At 68.4% G+C, this 21,195-nt stretch overlaps 1 protein-coding gene across 3 annotated transcripts; it reads left to right on the top strand.

The window, feature by feature from the left end:
- Positions 1 to 246: 246 nt before the first annotated feature.
- Positions 247 to 21,086, top strand: PALM (paralemmin). Of its 3 annotated transcripts, none has more exons than XM_077860789.1 (9): positions 247 to 504; positions 9,649 to 9,700; positions 10,030 to 10,110; positions 10,205 to 10,335; positions 11,419 to 11,539; positions 12,373 to 12,394; positions 13,309 to 13,368; positions 15,569 to 15,700; positions 19,093 to 21,086. In XM_077860789.1, the coding sequence occupies exons 1-9, from the start codon at positions 500 to 502 to the stop codon at positions 19,620 to 19,622; spliced, it is 1,134 nt and encodes a 377-aa protein (XP_077716915.1). In that variant the 5' UTR covers positions 247 to 499; the 3' UTR covers positions 19,623 to 21,086. The 3 variants fall into 3 exon arrangements, with proteins under 3 accessions (XP_077716915.1, XP_077716916.1, XP_077716914.1); XM_077860788.1 differs by lacking the exon at positions 247 to 504 and adding an exon at positions 9,217 to 9,360; XM_077860790.1 differs by lacking the exons at positions 247 to 504; positions 15,569 to 15,700 and adding an exon at positions 9,211 to 9,360.
- The last annotated feature ends 109 nt before the right edge of the window (positions 21,087 to 21,195 follow it).

The following is a 21,195-nucleotide window of genomic DNA, read 5'->3' as shown; positions in this document are numbered from 1 at the left end:
CCGCCCTGCGGTGTGGGTGCCCGTCCAACGGGTCGGCTCAGCGTCACCCCCAGACCGTGGCGCGGGCGCTCTGGGTCGGATGGGCCCCCGGGGCGCTCCCGCCTGCGGGCTGAGCACCCGCGTCCCCGAGCTCCCCGCGACCCTGCGCCCCGTGCGCCCAGGTCAGGGGCTGGGCGGGGGCCGGGCCGGGGCGCTGTCGGGCTGCGGGCGGCCGGCAGGGGGCGGGCGCGGGGCCGCGGCTCCGGGAGGCGGCGGGGAGCGCGCGGGGAGCGAGCGCAGGAGCGCGGCGGCGGCGGCGGAGACGCGCGCGCCCAGCCCACCCCCCGCGCCCGCCGCCGCCCGGACAATAAACAGCCGCGCGCGGGGCGATGCCCGAGCCGGTGCCGCCGCCCCCGCGCCGCGCAGCCCCGGCCGCCAGGCCCTAGCGCCCCCCGCCCGCGCCCCGCCCGCGCCCCGCGCGCCCCCAGCATCGCCGACCCTCCCGGACCGCGGCGGGGAAATGGAGTGAGTAGGCGCGCTCGGCCGGCGGGAGGGCAGGCCCGGGACCCCGCGCCGCCCGGGCCTCCGCCGGCCCCATCCCCGGCCCCATCCCCATCCCCATCCCGGCGGCCCGCGGACTAACGGGGACGCGGGGGGCGCCTGGGGAGGGGGAGGCCGCGCCCGCGCCCCGCGCCCCGCGCCCCGCGCCCCGCTAGCCTGGACCCCGGGCCACCTGTGGGCTCGCAGCGGGGTGATGGAGCGACCCTCCCCACGGCCGCCCCGGCCTGCAGCTCCCCGCGCCGCCTCCCTGGCCCTGGACGCCCCGTCCTCGCTGCGCCCCGCTGCCTGCCGCCCCCGAGGGCCCCAGCGCCTCAGGAGCCCCCGCCTAGGGCCCTGCGACCCGACCCCGGCAGTGTCCGAGCCCCGCGGGAGGGAGGGGCGTCCCTGCAGCCTGCGCCTCCGCATGTGCGAGCGCCCGAGGTCCAGGGGCTTTCCAGCAGGCCAGCCTGGGTCCGATCCCTCCCCAAGGAGAGCGTCCCCAAGATGGGCCCCCAAATGGTGTAGCCGGGAGCCTGGCCGGCCTAGCGGGCGAGTGGAGTGGGCAGCCTGGGTCCCTGGGGGTCCGGTGAGGGGCCGCGGGGCGGCAGGGGGGGTTTGCACGTGCAGTTCGGGGTGAGTGTGCCCGGTCCCGTCAGAGTCGCCTGGCTCCCGGGCATCAGGGCAACCCCCAGGCCCCACTCCCACAGGTGGGCCCTGGCAGGTTGGGGGGTGTGTTGACAGGGCCAGGAGGTGGGAAGCCGTGTGTGGGGTGCTAGCAGCCCCCCCGCCCCCCGGCGGGTGCCAAGGCCTGCCGAGCCTCGCTTTGGGCCCAGTCTCCACCCTGGACGCGGAGCTCCAGCCAGCCCACCCGGCGGCTCCCCCTGCCCTTCCCACTGGGTGTGTTTTCTGAGCCGACAACTCCCCTCCGGGGATTCACCCGTGACCCGCCACACCCTCAGCTGGGTGGCGGCCGCCGCCTCCCGCCCTCCCCAGGAAGGCGACACCCGATGTCCTCTGCTTTTGAAAACCCAGACAAAGGCCCAGCCTGCTCCCCCACCCGGCCCCCGGGAGCCCAGCCAGGGGCTCAGGGGAGCCAGGGCCCGGATGTGTCTGCGCTGGGCTCCCCGACTTGTTTATCTGCTCTGCTCCCCAGGCCCAAGGGGGGGCTCTGGGCCTCCCGACTGCAGACCCTGAGCGCAGTGTGGCTGTGGGGAGGGGGCTGCCCCAGGGGCTGCGGGTGACAGACAACGGGGACATTCCCGCAGAGCGGAGGAGCGAGGGGGTGTTCTGGTTGGACTCCTGTTTCCTGCGGTCCCTCTCACCCTCAGCGGTGACAGTGAGGCCCAGAGAGGGAGTCACACAGCACAAGGAGGGGCCTGGGTGCTGGCTGCCCCTGTGCCTTGTGGTCGTGGGTCAGATATGATGCCGTGGGTCCCACCCGGGGGGTTCGCTGGTTTCTCTGGGTGCAGACGTGGGGCCAGGACCTGGCGTTCCGCGGCCTGAATGGCCGCGAGCGAAAGCCTCCGTCGGTGGGTGCGCCCGGGGGCACGATGGGTGGGGGAGCCGACCCGGTGCAGCTCCTGCCCCCGCTCCGTTCCGGGATCGCATGTGGCAGTGGGGTCCGCGAGGACCCGCCCGCTCGTTCCGTGGATGCTGCCGTGGATGCTGCCGTCAGAGCCGCAGGAAGGAGATGCCTCTCCGTGCTGCCGGCGAGTTGCTTTTAAAAACACGTTTAGGAATTTCACAACGTTGTGTTAATTCAAGGATTGAAGACTCGTTTTTGTTCACTTAAGAATTTGAGGGTGTAACACAAATTGTGGAGGGACCCCAGGGAGGCCGGGGGCAGGATGACCGTCCCGGGAGCACCTCAGGAGCTGGGTGGGAGTCCTCGCTGCGGGGGATTTGAGGGGCTGCTGCCCTGGGAGCCTCCGGCGCTGACGGGTGCACGAAGGCCAGCTCGGCTCCGAGGCCGCCCCCCGATACCCGAGCGGCCGCCCCCCGATGCTCCCCCGAGCGCTGGCCTGGCTGAGGGCAGGGCTAGGCCTCGGGGCCGGCCCGGAGAGCACGACCCTTCCCAGGACCCTTCTCAGCTCCCATCCGACCCACGTCAGGCCTGGACAGTCTCCGCTGGGGCACGGTGGGTCCTCAACGCCCCTCCACCCTCTAGTGCCCCCGCGGAACGAGCGGGGAGCCGGTTGACAGGCAGCAGCGTGCCCTGATGATTGAACCTAATAACAAGCTTTTATTCTCGTTGTATCTATTTTCTGATGTTTTTACTCGGAGGTTTGTGGGAGCGCCTTCTGCTTCTCAGTCTTGGTGACCACGTGGCGGTTCCGCGGGGGAGGGGGCCTCACTGGACCCGCGAGTGGACTTGAAGGGAAGGGACAGACTACGGTGGAGGTGGTGGCAGGAGCACGGCAAGGTGGTTAACGTTGAGTGGGCACCTGCTGTGTGCCCAGCCCTGTTCTGAGTGCTTTGTCTCTGTGGACTTGCTGGATCTTTACAGCAGCCCTGCGAGGTGGGGAAACCGAGGCATGAGAGGTGACAGTGCCACACCCGGGGCCACGGAGCTCCTGGGTCCTTCAGCGGCAAGGGTCGGGGGGATGGGGGCTTTTGCACCTTCCTGTGTCTCGGGCTGTGGGCCGGGGAGGGGGTATCCTGACATTGGCCTTTCACCCTGGTTTTGTCCTCAGCCACATGGAAGGTGGCCTTGGGCGCTAGAAGCACCTGCCTTGAGCCTCCCCACCCCCCGGGGCACCCCTCTGTGTCTGCTCCATTTGGGGCATGGAGAGGCGGCGTCCTGACCCCCGCTCTGTGGGACGTTGAGCAGGGCTGAACGGGGACGGGAGCCCGCCCGGCACCCCGGGGGGATGCCCTGGAGGACGAGGGGTGCGGTATGGCCCGGGCCCTGGAGCGCCACGGGCAGGTGCGCTGCCCCAGCCGCATGGGGACAAGGTCCGGGGTCGAGGGTCAGTCCTGATGCTGCAAGATGGGCTCACGTTCACCCTTGTCCAGGTCTGGGGCCCTGTTTCCGTCCGTCCTTCCTCATTCGGGGAACCCATCTGTACCCTTAACGCTGTCTGCTGACCCTGTGAGCCTTGTGTAGGGCCCGAAGGAGGGTCTTCCCCGCGCTGTGGGCAGGGGCTCCCCGTCCATCCCGTCGCTGACCTTTCCTAGGAGAGTCGTGCCTTGGGGCGCCTGCTCCCGGCAGGTAAGCGGCCGACTCTTGGCTCCGCTCAGTCACCGTGTGAGGGGGGCGAGATGGAGCCCGTGTCAGCCTTGCGCTGTCCCTCTAATGCACACGTAGAGGGCTAGGCAGGCAGAGGGCATGCCCGGCGGGGGGACTGGCCTGTCACCGGGGCGGGGGAAGGGAGCGCTCTCTGGTTTGGGCTCTGGCCGGGTCCTGCCAGCCTGCATGCCCAGCTGCGGCGCCACGGGCAGCCCGGGAGGGCGTCCAAGCAGGACAGGGGTGAGGCTGTGACCAGGCCTAAGAAACAGGCTCTGGAAGCCGAGGAGCAGGTGGGGGCTCAGTGGGGACAGCCACCGAGGGGGCGGCCTGGGGAGAAGGGCCAGGGCTGCGGGGGGGACCCTGCGTCTGGGTGGCCGGGTCGGAGGCGAGCACTTGCGTGGTGCTCAGGGCTGCCCACAGGTGGGGGGAGATGGCGCAGGCCCTGGACGGAGGGACAGAGGGTCTGAGTGCGGGGCAGGATCCCAGGGCTGTGACATCACGCTCACCGGGCTCAAGGACCCCCGAGCCCGTCACCCGGACCGTCTGGATCGGGCGGGGAACCAGGAGGGGAGCCCCAGCCGGGCGTGCGGTGGGGAGACAGGAGTCAGTGGGTGGGCGCCTCGGGGTGGACGAGAGGGTGGTGGTGGGTGGGCGCGGGGCTGCGTTGGGGGCAGCAGGGTGGGGCTTTCGGGGCAGGGCCCTGGCCGGGAGCTTCGGGGACCCTCTGGCGCAGAGCGAGAGCCGCTGCCCGTAGGGTGTGCGCGGGCCCTTCGGCCCGGGGGCGTCCAGGGCAGGGCGAGTGGGATCTCACGATGCCCCGTGGGGCGGCCCTGGCGACACGGTCTGCGCTCCTGCCGTGCTCTTGCGGCCTTGGTTGACGTGCAGCTCACACGGCGCTCGACCCACCTGACGCAAGCACGTCATTCGGTGCGTCGCACAGCCGTACAGCCGTCACCTCTGCCTAGTTCCAGAACATTCCCTGAGCCCCAGTCAGTGGCCGAGGGACGTGTCCACGTGTGGACGGACCTCCCTGCGCTTTCCTGTTCATCTGTCATGGACGCTGGGGTCGTCTCATACGTTAAATGTAGCCGTTTTTTTAAATTAATTTTTGAATTGAAAAAAATTTTAAAGATCTTATTTATTTATTCACGAGAGACAGAGAGAGGCAGACACACAGGAGAGGGAGACGCAGGCTCCATGCAGGGAGCCTGACGCGGGACTCGATCCCGGGACCCCGGGGTCACGGCCTGGGCCTAAGGCAGACGCTCAACCGCTGAGCCCCCAGGTGCCCCGTGTAGTCATGTCTGGGGTGAGGTGCTTGGGGCCTGTCCCTGGTCCTCTGACGGGTGTGGGGAGCCCGGGCCCTGTTTTAGATAAATGTGGCATGTGACAGTGAGTTTTTTCAGAAACAGAGACGCCTGGGTGGCTCAGGGTGAGCATCTGCCTTCCACCCAGGGCGTGACCCCGGGGTCCCGGGACCGAGTCCCCCGTCGGGCTCCCTGCATGGAGCCTGCTTCTCCCTCTGCCTGTGTCTCTGCCTCTCTCCCATGAATAAATAAATTCTTAAAAAACAAAAACAAGCAACAAAAGGAAGTGGTTGTAGGACAAGTGGCCCACAGGGGTGGCAGGAAAGTGACAGGGGAGGGAATGCCTGGGTGGGGACCCGAACTGACTCCTCGGTCCAGTGAACGCTTATTGAATCCCTCTAGGGCCATGTTAAGGACAGAGACACTATCCTTGTGGGGAAATAAGGGAGAAAGTAAGTGAGCCTGGGAGGGGGTTGGAGGGGGTTGGAGGCCTCCTCCGGGAGGGAAGGTGACAATAACGGAGGGCCTGAGGGAGTCGGTGAGGCCCAGGGGGGTGCACAGCAGCCAGAGGACACAGCGAGTGCAAAGGTCCTGCGGTGGGTGGGCCGCCCGGAATGCTGGTGGGGAGAGGGGGCCGGAGGGCCCTTGGCCTGTGGGGCTGCTCTCTGCAGCTGGCGGAGAAGGCCTTGGGTTCACGTCCCACTGCCCTCTGGTTGTGAGGGCCCAGGGCAGGATCCACGCGCCCCCCCCCCCCGCCCCCAGGTTACTAGCCAGCAGCTTTGCTCCTCTGGCTCTGCGGCCTGCTCCCATCTTGGTGGAGCCTCTGCCTGGAACATTCTAGAAAGCCCATGCATGCCTCATGAGCTGTTTGCCTCCCCAGGGACCTGTGCTGAGTGCTCAGGGTCCCAGAGGAAGAGAACTCTCCCTGGCGAGGGGAGAGGTCAGGAAGGCTTCCTGGAAGAGGCAGCTGCCCTTGAGCTTGGAGGTGGAGGAAGGCCGCACAGGGGGAGGCAGGGAGCCGGTGGAAGGAGAGGGGCGAGTGCGGGGAGGCTGCGGCTTCCTGGGGGTGACGGGCGGGCGTGGAGGGCTTGGAGCAGGGAGGTTGGGGGGGGGCTGACGGCTGGCAGAGGCTCGGCAGGGAGCAGGGGACCCCTCACCTGAGGAAGCCCCCCCGGGGGACTCTGCTCCCCTTCTGTGTCCCCAAGACCAGGGCGATGGGCAGCTGTTTCCTTTTAGCCAGCGCAGGAATGCTGCTGGGGCTCTGGGCTCCGCGCCTGCCTGGCCAGGACCCCTCCATCCGCGGGAGCCTCCCGGCTCGGACGCCAAGTGCACCCCACGCCCGCGCCCTCCGCAGGCCCAGCTGCCCTGCCCGCTGGGTGACCTTGGGCGGGTTGCGTAACCTCTCTGGTGCCTTCAAACCCCGAGTACCTCCCAGGGCCGGGGCCTGCGCAGGGCTCGTCCGGGCTTGGGCCTCATTAGCTCATCTCCGAAGCCAGGATTATCTCACGCGCTCGCAGCCCACGCCCTCGCGAGTCCTGAGCCGCCCACACCGGGGCTCGAGCCCAGAATTGGCTCCAGGCGCTCTGTAAAAATAATCAGGCGAGGCCCGGAGCCTGAGCACGGGGGGAGGTGGGCCTCCCGGAGGAGGGTGGGCCCCAACACCCGCAGCCCCGAGGGGTCACCCACACCCGGCAGAGCCAGGGGAGCCCGGAGGGTGGCCGCGCCCTGGGTCACCCCGGGGAAGGGGGGGCACCTCTCCAAGCCCGACCCAGGCCTTTCAGCCAGAACTCAGCGGGCGCCTCGGGCCTCTGCTCCTCTCCCCGAGCCCCCCCATCCCGGAGCGTGTCCGGCGCCCACGCACGACCCGCCCACCCGCGGGGAGCCCCCGTGCTGTGCGCCCTGAGCACCCAGGGCGCCCCGTCTCCCTTAGCAGCTGCGGTTCCTCCCCAGCAGGCCCGACCCCCTCCCTCCGGGGAGCAGGCCCAGCAGGTGTCCCAGCCTCAGTTTCCCCGCCCTGGAATGCAGGACGGAGCCGCCCGAGGAAGGCGGTGACCCGGGGCGCGTGTTCTCCCGCCCCGGCCGTCCAGGGAGGCCTCTGGTCCTGCTTCGGTTTATTTTTCGGAGGATGCTGAGCGTTCTCTGGGCTTGACTCGTCCGCCGGGCAGCAGGGCAGGCCCAGAACCTTCGGGGCTACAAGGGCCTCCCCGTGACCCCGGGCGCCCCCCTGCGCCCCAGCCCCTCGGCGGCCCCTGGAGCCCGCGGCGGGGAGCCCCTTACCCCCCAGCGCCGGCGGGGGCGGGGCGGGGGCGGGAGATGCTCGCGCGGCCCAACCCCCCGCCTGCCGGCCTCCGCGTTGCCATGGGGACGGCGCGGTTGCCAGGGCGACCGCCTCCCGCGGGCCCCACCAGGGGGGGTGGCGCCTGGGGCGGGAGCGTCGGCGCCCCGGGCACGCGGAGGGGGGCGGGGAGGGGGTGCAGCCCCTGGGCCGGTGCCCTCCGCGCCTGACCTTCCCCTGACCTGGTGGCGGCAGGACCCGCCGCCCGGGGACACTGGCCGCCTTGTTGTCTGCCGCCCGCTGGCCGGACACGGAGCTGCCCGGTGCCCGCCGACCGGCCACCCCACGGGGCGGCTGGTCCCTCCACCCTGCAGGCCGGCCCGTGGGGGTGTCTCCCCGGACAGCTGGGCCGTGCGTGTGGCCCTGGTCCCCGCCGTGCACTGGGCACAAGTGACTCGCCCTACTCGCCCTCTCTGGGGTTCATTTCCAGGTCGAGGGAAGGGCATTAGCAGGCGGGGAACAGTAAGGCCAGGGCGCCGGCAGGGAGTGAGCCGGGTGCCCAAGCGCAGCCCGGAGGTGCTGGCGGCGGAGGGGGTCAGGGCGGCGGGCACAGGCCTGGGCCACGCTAGGGTTTCTCCCAAGGGGTGATGGGGGGACGCCCCCGGGGGGCTCAGCGCCTGCCTTCCGCCCAGGGCGTGACCCGGGGTCCCAGGATCCAGTCCAGCATCGGGCTCCCTGTAGGGAGCCTGCTGCTCCCTCTGCCTGTGTCTCTGCCTCTCTCTGTGTCTCATGAATAAATAAAATCTTTAAAAAGAGAAAAAAAAAAAGAAAAAAGGGGTGATGGGAGCCAGGGAGACGTAAGAGCAGACCGAGTGGTTCTGATTCTCGCCTTGGGAAGCTGCCTCTGGTTGGGGGGCGGGGAGTGGTGGTCAGGAGCCAGGGAGGTAGCAGGCCGTGGTCGAGGCCTGGGATGGGAGACGTGCGGCCTGCGAGAACCGGAGGGTGGGCCCGTGTGGGGAGCTCGGGGCGGCACCGACGCAGAAATGTGACGGATCGGGCCCTTCAGGAAGGGCCTCCGCGCTCAGTTGCTGGATCGAGCCTGTCCCGAACTCCACCCAGCTGGAGCCAGCCTCCCCGAGGAGGGAGAGAGGGAAGCCGCAGAGGGTGTGGCTGGCGCTGCCGGCTCCCCGGGGGGGACACAGGAGGCAGGTGCCGCCCTCCAGGAAGCCAAGAGCTGGGTGGGGTCACCTGGCCGGGGCGTGAGAGCCCGATGATTTCACGGGTCTCATCGAGGCCAGGAAACAGCCTAGTGGAGCGGGTGGTGGGGCTGGAGGCCAGGAGGGTGGCCTGGGACTGGGGAAGGGGCGAGGCTCGGTGTGGGCCGTGGGCCTGTTTCCTTTCTGAATCACTGTGGAGGGGGGGCTGTCCCAGCTGTTTGTGCAGGTGGACACTCAGGGCCCCGGGGGGGGTGCAAGGTGGCTCCTGGTCCTGACGCGGGCCGAGGGCCGGGTGGAGGGACTCTGGGGACTGGGTTCCCGTGCCCAGAACCCACGTGTGCCCCCAGGCCCCGCCCCCCGCCCCCCGCCCGGCCCCGGGTCACTAGGACTTGCGCAGGGAGCCCCGAGCCAGGACCCCCGCAGGCCTCGTCCGTGTCCAGGCCCCGGGAAGCAGGACCATGTCCTCTTGCCTCGCTGCTGCAGACGCTTCCTGAGCGCAGGCTGTGCAGCTTCCGGGGACCGGGACACAGCGGGGAGGGAAGGGCTGGGGTTTGGAGCCTGCCGTGCCCGTGGGGGGGGGGGGTTCAGGGAAGCAGAGGGCGGGGCAGGGGCCTGAAGGTCGCACCCCCATCCTGGGCCTCCTGCCCGCCCCCAGGAAGCTCTGTCCCTTCAGTGGCTTTGAGCAAATGCCGTGGACGAGGGAGGTTCCGCGGCCTCTCTGGGCCTTTGGGCTCCCGGGAGACCCGGGGGAAGCAGACGCGTCCCAGGGTGGATGGTGCACGCTGCAAACCCGAGGGCTGCAGGGCGAGGCCGGTGGGTGTCCCCGCGTGTCCCCCCAAGGGCTGGACGAGCTGTGCGTGGAGGGTGGGAGGCAACCGGGGGTGCCCTGGGCAGTGTCAGCGTCTGCGCCGCCCTCCCGGCCCTCCCGTCCTTGGGGCCCTGTCCTGGAGGACAGCGGGGGCTTGTTGGGAGAACCGACGAGGTCACAAGGCTGGGCAGAGAGAGCAGGGCAGGACCCCACCCTCCAGGAGGAAACCCGGGAGGCTCCGTGGGGTGGACGCCGCCACCGGCCTCCTTGACCTGGTGCGTCCCCTCCCCCAGGGTCCTGGCGGCAGAGACCACGTCTCAGCAGGAGCGGCTCCAGGCCATTGCAGTGAGTTCCCAGCGGTGGGGCCCACTCCCTGACCCAGGGCCTTGGGACCCCAACCGGGGGGTGGCAGGGTCCCCGGGACTCGAGTGCCTGGTGGTGCTTCCCCACGAAGTGAGAACGGGGAGACCCTGAGGTCCTCCGAGTGTGGGCCGTCGTGCCCCGGCTCCCCTGGCCGCTCTGTGCCGGTGGGAGATCACTCGGGGGAGCAGAACCTGCCCTTCTCTGGGGGGGTGGGGGCCAACAGGCCAGCTGGGTGCCATTCACAGGAAAGCAGGGTCTTCGGGGCCAAGCCCGGGGTGGGGGGCGCAGCCCTGAGCCCCCGTCCCGCGCAGGAGAAGCGGAGGCGGCAGGCCGAGGTGGAGAACAAGCGCCGGCAGCTGGAGGACGACCGACGGCAGCTGCAGCACCTGAAGGTCCCGCGGGCACCCCGGCGGGGTGGGGGGGGCCGGGGCCCGGGGGGCGGCAGCAGGAAGGCCGCCGCATTCTGACCCGGCCCCCGCCCCGCAGTCCAAGGCGCTGCGGGAGCGCTGGCTGCTGGAGGGGACGCCGTCGGCGGCGTCGGAGGGCGGTGAGGACATGCGGAGGCAGATGCAGGAGGACGAGCAGAAGGCGCGGCTGCTGGAGGAGTCCATCTGCAGGTGGGCGCGCGGGCGCGGCGGAGGGAGGGCCCGCGGGCCGGGGCGCAGAGGCCGCCGCAGGACCCCTTCCTGCCCCCCCCCCGCAGGTGCGCGAGGCGGGGGGGTGGGGGGGGCAGGTGCCGGCAGCCGCCTCCCTGGGGGCTCCCTGGCGCCAGCCCAGCGGGTGCTGTCCCCTGACTCGCGGACGCAGGGCAGACGCGGGCGCTGGGCTTGCAGGAAGGCGGGGGCGGGGACAGTGGCCCCCGGCGGGGACAGAGGCCTGGAGTTTCCGGGCAGGCAGAGGCCCAGGCTCAGCTCCAGGGCAGCGGGGTCACGGGGACGGAAGCCGCGCCAGAGTTCCACATGTGCACTTGGGGGGAGGCCTGCCTGGCCCCAGCACGCGCCCCGCACAAGGCTCCCCGTGGAGACCGGGGTCCTCCCAAGGCCTTTGGGAGAAGGGGGGCAGGTGTCGCGGTGCCCCCGCCTGTGAGCGGAGGCCGGGCAGCACCAGGCTGGGGTGACGGGCGCTGGGCTGGACCAGGGGCCCCGGGGGCCTCGGCTCTCGTCCTCCCAGGGCAGCCCGCCGCCACTTGGTGCCCCAGCCTGGACGCCTCCTCCAGGAAGCCCTCCAGGCCGACCCTCACTGTGGGGGGCGGAGGCTCAGTTCCTCCGGGGCGCCTCACCCCCGGGGCCTGACAGGCCCACAGCCCAAAGCCTCCTGAGGGCCACCCCGTGGGGCGGGCTTTAAAATCTTTGTTTTGTTCTCACCGGATTGTGTGGACCATTATCTCCTGGAACTTGGAAGGGGACATGGTTTTTCCAGTTTCCCCAGAGAGATGAGGCTTCCCGTAAAAACAAAACAAAACAAAACAAAACAAAAAGCGCACATCTGAGTGGGACACGGGACAGTTGGTCGGAAAGCAGGAGAAGTCAGCCGCAGCCAGCGAGGGTGGCGGAGGCCGGGCCGGCGGGGCCGCTGCTCCGTGCCTCGGTTTCCCCGGCTGCGGGAAGGAAGGAGGACGCCTCGCGGGTGCGGCGCTCGCGTCTCGAGCCCGGAGCGGGGCGGGCGCCCGGTAAGCGCGGTGGCTTCTTGTGCCCCCTCAGGCTGCAGAAGGAGATCGAGGTGCTGGAGGACGCAGGCCCGCTGCCCACCGCCGGGGACGCACCCGCCGCCCCGAGCCCCGCCAAGGCCCACAAGGCCGAGGTGCTTGTGGATTCTCAGCAGGTGAGGGGGTGCTGATGCTCCCAGGCGGCCGCCCTGGCGGGCTCCCACCCCTGAGGGCACCCACCCCTGCGGGCACCTGCCCCTCCTGGCTCCAGGCTGAGACACCCCCCTTCAGGGTCACTGTGGCACAGAATTCAGAGCTGGGGCTTGCATTTGGATTACAGCCTCCCGCCTCCCTGTTGTGTGACCTGGGACAGTTGCTTTACCTCCCTGGGCCTCAGTTTCCCCCCACCCCGGGCCTCAGTCTCCCCCCGGGCCTCATTCAGGCTCCCCCCGGGCCTCACTGACTCTCCCCCCTAGGCCTCAGTCTCCCTCCTGGGCCTCAGTCTCCCCTCTAGGCCTCAGTGTCCCCTCGAGCCTCAGTCTCCCCCTTGGCCTCCCCAGAGCACCCATGTGCTGGGATGTTGTGAGGGACGGCAAGCGCTCTCTACACGAGACCTGGCCTGTAGGAAGCTGTGGACAAAATCCCCACCTGCTGTCACCCTACTTGCGCGGTCACAGCCGTCGCCCGTCCCCTGCTCGCAGTAGCCCCTTCAGGGGGAGCAGGGTCCCCATTCGATGGGAGACAAGCGCTGTGGCCCAGAGATGTTGGGAGCACCTGTCCCCACGCGCTCTGGGCTTCAGGGCCCCGGGGGGTGGGTCAGAGCTCCTGCCCCTTCCGTCTTGGGAGGGTGGGCCCCAGGGCGCTGCAGGACCCACGTCCCTGCTCCGTGTCTGAGCCCCCAGCTGCCCCTCCCATAGCCTTGGTCCTGCTCTCACTGGCCTTCGGGGCCGACCAGGGCAGTGTGGCCCGGGCCTGGCCTCACTGACCAGGTCTCTCCCTCCTCTTGCAGGTCCCGGCGGGCACACCCAAAGGTAGGCTTCTGGGGGGGCCTGCGCATACTCGCGGCCGGTGGGGGGGTCCCTGCACACCCTCCGCTGTTGGGGTCATGAGGGTCATGGCCTTTCTCACACAGCCACGCCCGGGCCTCACCCAGCGCCCCTCATCGTGGCTTCCCTCCGGCAGGGGAGGGATCCGAGGCCCTCGGGGTCCCCCCCCCACCTGCACCCCCTTGGAGCTCCCGGGCGGGCACCTCGCTTCTCGCGTCCCGAGCTGGGGTCCGGGGGCCGAGGAGCTGGGGTCCCAGCCCTCCTGGGGCGGCCGCGCTGTTCGACCCCCGCGGGGGTGTGGGCGCCGGGCGGAGCGGGAGCCTGCGCCCGATTCCCGTCTGGGCGCTCGCGGGCCCCTCGGCAGCGTGGGCTGTTCACGCGGCACGTGTTGTAGCTTCCAGAGCGTTTTTTTTTTTTTTTTTTTTTTTTTTTCCGGAGCGTATTAAAGCTACCTGAGGTGAAGCGCGTCTTCCGCACGTGCCTGAAGCTGTTTTCACGCGGAGAGCGTGGACGGGAAGCCCAGAGTCTGGCCGGACTCGCGTGTCCGTTACGCCGGGCAGTGTCCTGCCGTGGGGTTAGAAGTTAATAATTAAAAAAAAATTTTTTTCACGCGGGCCTCTGAGCGATTTTTGTGAAAATCGTTGGGGCTGAAAGATGGACACGGCCTGGGGGCTGGTGTGTGTTTGGGGGCACGCGGGGGGCAGGGGTGCGGGTGTCTGTGCCAGTGTGTGTGCCAGGGAGGTCTGGGCGTGTCCGGGTGGCTGCGGTACTGGGGGTGTCTGCGTGTTGGGGGTGCCTGGGGGTGGGAGTCCTGTGGGTGCCCGGGGGGCGTCGGGCGTCCGCGTGACCTCCTCTCTCTGACCCCATCTCTGTCTCTTCACCTTCCGCCTCCTGAACAGAGACACGAGCATCCAACACCCCCGTGAGGACGGCCGAGGGCTCCACCATGATGAAGGCAGGTGGGTCAGCCCCCAGCTCACCCCCGCGTCCAGCTGCTGCCCTGGGGCGCCCGGAGAGGCCGGGGCTGCGTCCCACGCACACGTGGCCTCGGCAGGAGCTGTGGCCGTGGGGGTGGTCCGGGCTCGGACCCTGGGGTGGGGCCTGGCCGCCCCCTCTGCTTTGGCACCTCGGGCACATGCTGGCCCAGCTTCCCCGAGAAGGGGGGCCCCCCGCATGGCAGCGCTCTAACCCGGCCCCCGTGGCTCCCCGCCTAACCCGCTGCTCACTTCTGGGGCCCGGCGGGGGGGCACACGTGCACACACAGCCCGCTCACGCCCGCTCACGCCCGCTCACGCCCGCTGCAGACCCTCAGGCCGCCGCAGGACGGGGAGTGAGCGCCCTGTTCCTGGAGGCAACCAGGCCGGGGCGTCTCTGTGCTCCTGGGTTAGTGCTGGGCGTTGCACAAAGTGGGGGTTCAGGGCCCCACTCTGCTGCCAGGCCAGGCCCTCGGTGTCCGCCCGCTGCAGCAGCGGGGTCGAACCGGCCGCGCACCCAGGGCCGGGCACAGAGCCCGACGGCAGTGACAGGTCATCGCGGTCGGCGGGGCCCTCGGCTGCTGCGGGTGCTGGGTGAGTTGTGCCGGCAGGAACCACAGAGGGAGGCGGAGAGCATCTTGGGGGCGGGGGGCTGGCAGGGGAGGCCCGGGGCCTCCCGCGGGGTCACGCAGCTTTGCGCCAGGAGGCTCGGGACAGAGGGTAGCGTCAGCCAGAGAAGGGGGACCCCGGGCCCGTGTGCCAGCTACACCAGCCCCCCTGACCTTAGCTGACGACCTCGCGTAGGCACAGCCCACCCCACTGCGCGCCTGGAGCTGAGGGCCTCAGGCCGTGCAGGGACGTGGAGTCAGACGACACTCTCTTGGTCGGTCATCCTCATCCGGCAAGCGCTTGTTGAGCACCTGCTGTGTGCGACGTATGAGGGCCACAGCCTGGGGGCGGGGGGTGACGTCCTGACAAGGACTGCGCCCTCTGCAAGGAAGTTATAGAGAAAAGAAGGCAGCGTGCAGAGCTGGAGGGGGGAGGGTTAGTCGGAGGGCTCGGGGAGGCCAAGCTCACAGCTGCCGTTGGAGCAGGGACCCAAAGGAAGCGGGGGAGCAGGGCCCAGGGTTAGGCGGTTCAGGTGGGGAGCAGGGGATGTGCAAAGGCCCTGGGCTGGCCGGGCCCTGGCTGGTTGGGGGGGTAACCGGGAGACCTGGGAGGGGGAGGAGGGGGGCTCCGGGCTGTGACAGGGCGGGGCGTGCAGGGTCCCGAGAGAGGAGGGGAGCCCTGCAAGGCGGCAGGGGGGTATGTGCCCCACTCGGTGCTCGTTGGAGCCCTCTGGCGGCCGCGGGGAGAACAGGGTGGGGGGCTGGAGCGGGGGTGGGAGGGTGGGGGGACAGCGCTGGTCCTGGGGAGTGGGCGGATGGGGAGAAGGAGGGGGAGATGGGGAGGGCGAGAGGACTGCGCTGGTCCTGGGGGGGACACGTGGGCGGGCTCCAGGTCTTCCGAAGGCCGGACCCACGGGCTCTGCAGATGGACCCCTGGGGGGTGAGGACAACGAGGGAACTGCCCTGACAGGTGGGAAGACCCAGGAGGGCACTTACAGGGCAGATGCAGGGGGGAGGCTTGGATGAGGTGACTCGGGACGCGGGCAGGGGCGGGGTCACTGCGGGAGGGGCAGGGGGGCCCCAGTGTGCCCCGTGGTCCTCGTGGTCCTCGTGGGAGGGATTTCCAGGGGGTGGAGCAGGGTCTTGGCCCCTGAGCTGCGGTCCCGATGGGTCAGCGACTCGGGGAGGACGGTCCGATCTCCGTAGCGGGAGGGATGAGGGGCCGCCGGCTGGACACGCACGTGGAGAGTGGGTCGCAGAGTGCCGAGCGCTGGGTGGTCCCGCGGGGAACGCGGCCCTCTGACCCGGGCCTGGACGCCGCCTCCCTCGGACTCACTCTGCTGCTCTGCGGAGACGGAACAGTGTGAGGCCCTGCCGCTGGGCGGGAGTGCACGCCGGGCCTCGAATGCCGAGCAAAGGGTCGCAGGCGGACGCTGGCAAGCCGTGGGAGGAGGCGGAGCTGGGGGGCGCCCCCACTGCTTGGCTCTGCGCTGCCGGCTCCCCTTCCCTGGCTTGGCTGCAGCCGGCGGGGGGCACGTGGGCGGGTGGCCTCGGGTAACCCGCGCCTCTCGTGCCAGCCATGTACTCGGTCGAGATCACGGTGGAGAAGGACAAGGTGACGGGGGAGACGCGGGTGCTGTCCAGCACCACCTTGCTCCCCCGGGAGCCGCTCCCTCAGGGCATCAAGGTCTACGAAGACGAGACCAAAGGTATGCAGCCCCCCCGCCCCTCCCCCGCCCCCCAGACCGAGCCAGAGCCCGACCCGCAGCCTGACCGAGCACCGAGCATGGGGCAGGCCCTCCGCCCACGGCGCTGTTGGGTAGAGGCGGTTCCGCGTGGACCCGCAGCCCCATCGCTCCTCGCTCCCGGAATCTGCCCTGGAGCTTGGCTGAGGGTGGGACTCGCCTCCATCCCTGGGCTTCCAAATAAAGGTGACCAAACCCCCAGGGGTGCAGAGGGCGCCCTGAGAGGGCCTAGCAGGGCGGGGAGGGGGCCGGGGGGCTCCTCAGAGGACGTGAGCAGGAGCTTGTCTGTTGAAGGAAACCGTGCGTGTGACAGCAGCCACAGCACGTGCAAAGGCCCCGCGGCGGGACACAGTGTGCTGGGCTGGAGGACCGGGCGGGGGCTGGGGGGCTGCTGCAGAGTGCGGGGAGGGTGGGCAGGGGCCGCGGTGCTGAGACCTGGTTTGGCTTTGGAGGTTCCTTCTAGCAGCTGGTCGGGGAACAGGGTGTGAGAGACCCCCACAAGGAAGCCCGCCTGGGAGGAGCAGAGGAGCAGGGCAACCTTAGTCAAAACCCCAGCATGTCTGTCTCTCTGTCTCTCTCTATATAATTTTCATACATAAAATTCACTCTTCTTTTGTTTTTAGGTAAGAAAAAGTTTCATTTAAACTGCATTATCCATCAGTATTTATTGCTTTATTTATTTTTAAAGTGTTTTAAAAGATTTTATTTGACGAGAGACAGAGAGAGAGAGGCAGAGAGCGCGCGAGCCTGTGCACACCAGCAGGGGGAGTGACAGGAAGAGGGAGACGGAGAAGCAGGTCGGGACCTGAGCTGAAGGCAGACGCTTCGCCGCCTGAGACACCCGGGCGCCCCCACTGTCAGGATTTAGACAGCAATTTTATAAGTCGTTTGGCATTTAAACTTCGGTCATTTTTGGCATGGCCTGCGATCGTAGCACGTAAACAAACCCCGGGAGGGGAAATTTTCTGGGCAATAGTTACTACGATGATAGAAGGAGGAGAAGAACCCACTTTATTTATTTATTTATTTTTTAATTTTTTTTAAATTTTTTTTTTTAACTTTTATTTATTTATGATAGTCACAGAGAGAGAGAGAGAGGCAGAGACACAGGCAGAGGGAGAAGCAGGCTCCATGCAGGGAGCCCGACGTGGGACTCGATCCCGGATCTCCAGGATCACACCCTGGGCTGAAGGTGGCGCTGAACCGCTGAGCCACCCGGGCTGCCCATGGGTTTTGGTTTATTCACCATGTTGCACTTTTTTTTTTTTTTACTAATTCCAGAACATTTTTCTTCCCCAAACAGAAACCCTATCACCCCCTGTCCCCACCACGGCAACCACTAACCCCTTCCAGTCCATGGATGAGCCCATCCTGGACGTGTCACACACATGGAGTCACATACTACGTGGCCCGTGTCTGGTTCCTTCCCTGAGCGTCATGGGCTCAGGGTCTGTCCACGTTCATATTTTACGGCCAAATAATAGTCTATGGTTCAGACGGATCACATTTTGTTTATCCGGTCACTTGACGGAGATCTGGGATATTCCCACCTTTTAGTTTTAGAATGCTGTACAAGTGTTTGTATGGGCGTATGTTTTCGTTTCTGTTGGGTGCTACCTAGGCATGGAATTTCTGAGTCATATGGGAATTTCTGCATTTAACCCTTTGAGGAACTGCCATGGTGTTTCCTGTAGCAACTGCCCCATCTTTCCTTCCCTCCAGACATGCATGAGGGTCCCCACCTCCCCACTTCTTCAGCAACACTTGTCCATCGTTAGGTCGTTATTATTACTGTAGCCATCCTGGTTGTTGTGGAATGATACCTCACTGTGGTTTTGGCTCCCGAAGCCTCGTGTTCTCAGAGGCTGCTGGGGTCTGTGTGACATCCGGGAGGCCACGAAGGGGACCTGGTCACGGCCCGGCTCTCCCATGGTTTGGGGACGGAGACCCCGGGGCAACCCCCGTTCCAGCTCTCACCAGCTATGTGACCCTGGGTCACTCCCAGCTGCCTCGTCTCCTGGACGAGAAAGACCTCACGGGGCCAAGGGCAGAGGAAATGCCCGTGTTTGCAGAAGGTCCTCGCCTCCGCCTCTCGGCACAGCCCGGCCCGGCCCTGGGGGATTCTGGACCCGCCAGACTGGACTCTGGTTGCTTAGCGATGGGAAGGTGACCCGTTTCCATGGTGGCTGAGGGCTCGGATTCCTATCTTAGGGCAGCGGCCAGTGGGAAATAGCTCGGTTCCGAGGGGACACCGCACCCTCCGGGCCTCCAGCCCCGAGTCACTGCGAGGCCTTGAGGTGTGGTCGCCCCTCCCTAGGGGCCTGGAAACTGAAAGTGGAAAGTACTTTCCTCCTGGCCGGCAGCCAGGTGCTGGAGCCCTGACCCTTGGCCGGGAGGCCGCGAGTCCCGAGGGTGCGGGGTGTGTCCCCCCGGCAGGCGGCCAGGCAGCTGTGTCTCCGGGAGTTTGCTGGGCTGGGGAATGCGGCCCGGACTCCGTGGGTGCTGTACCCCGGCCCTCGGCCCCGGGACACGCCAGGTCAGACAGACAGGGCGGTCGCAGAGGTTTGGAAGGTCCACGCAGCAGGTTCCTCGCGCACACGCCGCCCAGGGCACCACGTGCCTTCCTTCCAGACGCGGGTAGAGCGTTTCCAGGAAGTGGCCGTGCCCGGGGTTGCACGGGCCGTCGTAAGCAAGGTCACCAAGTTTATGTCATATGCCCTGTGTTCTGGGACTGGAGCCCCCTTCTCCCCCGACCCCAAACTGATAAACACCCCTCTCAGTGAATCTGGCTGCAAGAGGCAGTCCGTGGACATGAAGTCATAAGCCCCTGGGACTTGAGCGAGGATGGCGCAAGCCGACCCAGGCCACAGCAGGGCGGGCTCGGCCCGTGGGCGACTGTCCTTGAGAACAGGAGCTACACGGTGACCCAAGACCGGCCATGGGGTCCCAAGGAAGGAAGAGGTCGCGCTTCCCGAGAAACCCCTCGTGGGAGGGACAGGCCCGCGGTCCGGCTCGGTCCCCCTCTGCACGGCACCGTGTTGGCCGCGGGAGAAGCCGACGTACTTGGCAAGGTGGCCTCGCGGGACCCTGTCGCTGGGGATGTGGACGGCCGCGAAGGGCGGGACAGCTCAGTCCCCGTCCACTAACTCCCACGAGCGCCTGTACATGCTCGTCTGCGCCAGGTTGTCGGGGCACACAGATCCCCGCGGGGAGCTTCGAGTGTCGGTTGGTTTTATAACGTGTGATTTTGTCTCACTTGCTCTTTAGCCTTGAGGGTGGGCCACGGCCTTGCGCGGCCCCCCGCCCCGAGAGCCAGCTTACTCCCTCTCTCTCTCTCCCCCCCCCGCCCCCGCCAGTGGTCCACGCCGTGGACGGTACCGCGGAGAACGGGATCCACCCGCTGAGCTCCTCTGAGGTGGACGAGCTCATCCACAAGGCCGACGAGGTCACGCTGAGCGAGGCAGGGTCCACGGCCGGGACAGCAGAGACCCGGGGGGCGTCCAGGGAGCCCGTGCAGACCACACCGTCCAGGCGGGAGATCACGGGCGTGCAGGCGCAGCCGGGAGAGGCCACGTCGGGGCCGCCGGGCATCCAGCCTGGCCAGGAGCCCCCCGTCACCATGATCTTCATGGGTTACCAGAACGTGGAGGACGAGGCCGAGAGCCAGAAGGTGCTGGGGCTGCAGGACACCATCACGGCGGAGCTGGTGGTCATCGAGGACGCCGCGGAGCCCAAGGAGCCCGCGCCCCCCAACGGCAGCGCCGCAGAGCCCCCCCCGACCGCGGGCTCCAGGGAAGAGAACCAGGTGGGGCCCGAGGCCCCGGCCAGCGACCCCCAGGACCTCGACACGAAGAAGCAGCGCTGTAAATGCTGCTCCATCATGTGAGCCGCCCGGTCCCCAGCCCCCGGCCCCACCCTCCACACCAGTCACCCACCAGCCCGGCCCCGGCCTGCCCACCCTCCACCCACACTCACGGGCCCCAGGACACGCGGTTGTCACATGTTCCTTCTGAGTTTTCTTTCACTGGAAAGAGAGGGACAGGGGTCCCCCGCCCCATCACCACCCCCGACGCCCCAACCACTGAGCCGTGCACCTACGCCTGGTAGGAGACAGACATGGACAGACCCACTTTTTCCGGAATGAAGGGCACCCCCCACGTCACGGCAGCTCCGCAGATGCGGCCGTCACCCACGGCGGTCCTGGCCAGGGTGCCGGGGGCCTCGAGGCCGCCCCAGGCCGGCCAGCCACCCTCTGGGCCTCCTGCCTGTGCCTTCCTGCCACCTCCACTGAGGTCCCTGAGGGGACATCCTGCCGCAGAGGGACCCGGGGAGCCCAGGGCCCCCGGGAGGCTGCTCTGTCCCCGCTTAGCCCCTGGGACGGGGGTTCCTGGCCAAACTCCGGCGTCCGAATCCTGGACACTCGGGGTGAGGCCGTGCCTCTTGGGGGAGTCTTGGTCGGAGGTCAGGCTCAAGGTCTGGGGAGGGAGCAGGGCCCCTCTGGGCGCCCCCAGCCCGAGCCCCCAGCCCGACGTGCCATGCCCCCCACGCTGTCTCTGGGCGTGGCCAGGGGATGCTGGAGCCCGGGAAGGGAGAGCCCCGGGGTACCCCCCCGCCCCGCCCAGGAGGGGTCTCGGACCCCCGCCCTGTCTCCTGCAGCCGGTGGCGTCTGCGAGCCGCCCCTTGCACAAGGCGGGGCCTCATGAGCCGCTTCTAGCCCTGAGTTCCGACTCCCACTGGGCCCTCCTTCCTCCTGGTGCTAATTTGGGGACCCTGGGGGGCTGCCCAGGACCTGCTGGGACCAGGGTGCTGGGTCCCTCCAACCGTACCCCAGAGATCAGGCCACTGCCAGCTCCACTGGGCTTGGCACGTTTCTGGCAGCGGCGGGGCGCACGCAGCCCGGGCCGGGGGCTTCCTCTGCGGGAGACCCCATCCGCCGCCCCGCCCGACGTGAGCCTGTCCCCCGCCGGGAGGGAGAGGGGTGCGGGTCCCACTCCTGGGGGCGGCCACCACCCGGATGTGCACGCATGGCTCCCTGGACGCAGCCACTCGCCCCCAGAGGCACACGTGTGCACACGCTCCCACACCCTCCGGGGCCTCCCGCCCGGTGCCGGGGCAGGTGCAGGGGCCAGCGCTGCCACAGCCTGGGTCCCGACTCCGCTCTGCCCCTTGGTGGCAGGGGGAGAGGCCGTGTCTGAGGTGACCCTGGGCCGTGGCCGTGGGACCCCCTCTTCCTCCTCGAGTCCTCGAGCTGTGAGGCTCCGCTCAAGTGCCCCTCTGCTTCTGACGTGTGACAAGGCCCTTATGTTCTCGACTTTCCCAGAGAAGCAAATAAACAGTGTGAACAGCCCCAGGCCCTGGCGTCCTTGGCTTTCACCTGGGGGGGGGGGCACCAGGGCGGGGGGCTGTCGGAGGAGGCCGGGGGGAGCCCGTGGGTCCACAGCCCCGCACTCTGGGGCTCC

Source organism: Canis aureus, chromosome 19 (genome assembly GCF_053574225.1).
Source record: "Canis aureus isolate CA01 chromosome 19, VMU_Caureus_v.1.0, whole genome shotgun sequence".
In the NCBI taxonomy this organism is placed as follows: domain Eukaryota; kingdom Metazoa; phylum Chordata; class Mammalia; order Carnivora; family Canidae; genus Canis; species Canis aureus.
This window is presented reverse-complemented; position numbering and strand designations above follow the sequence as displayed.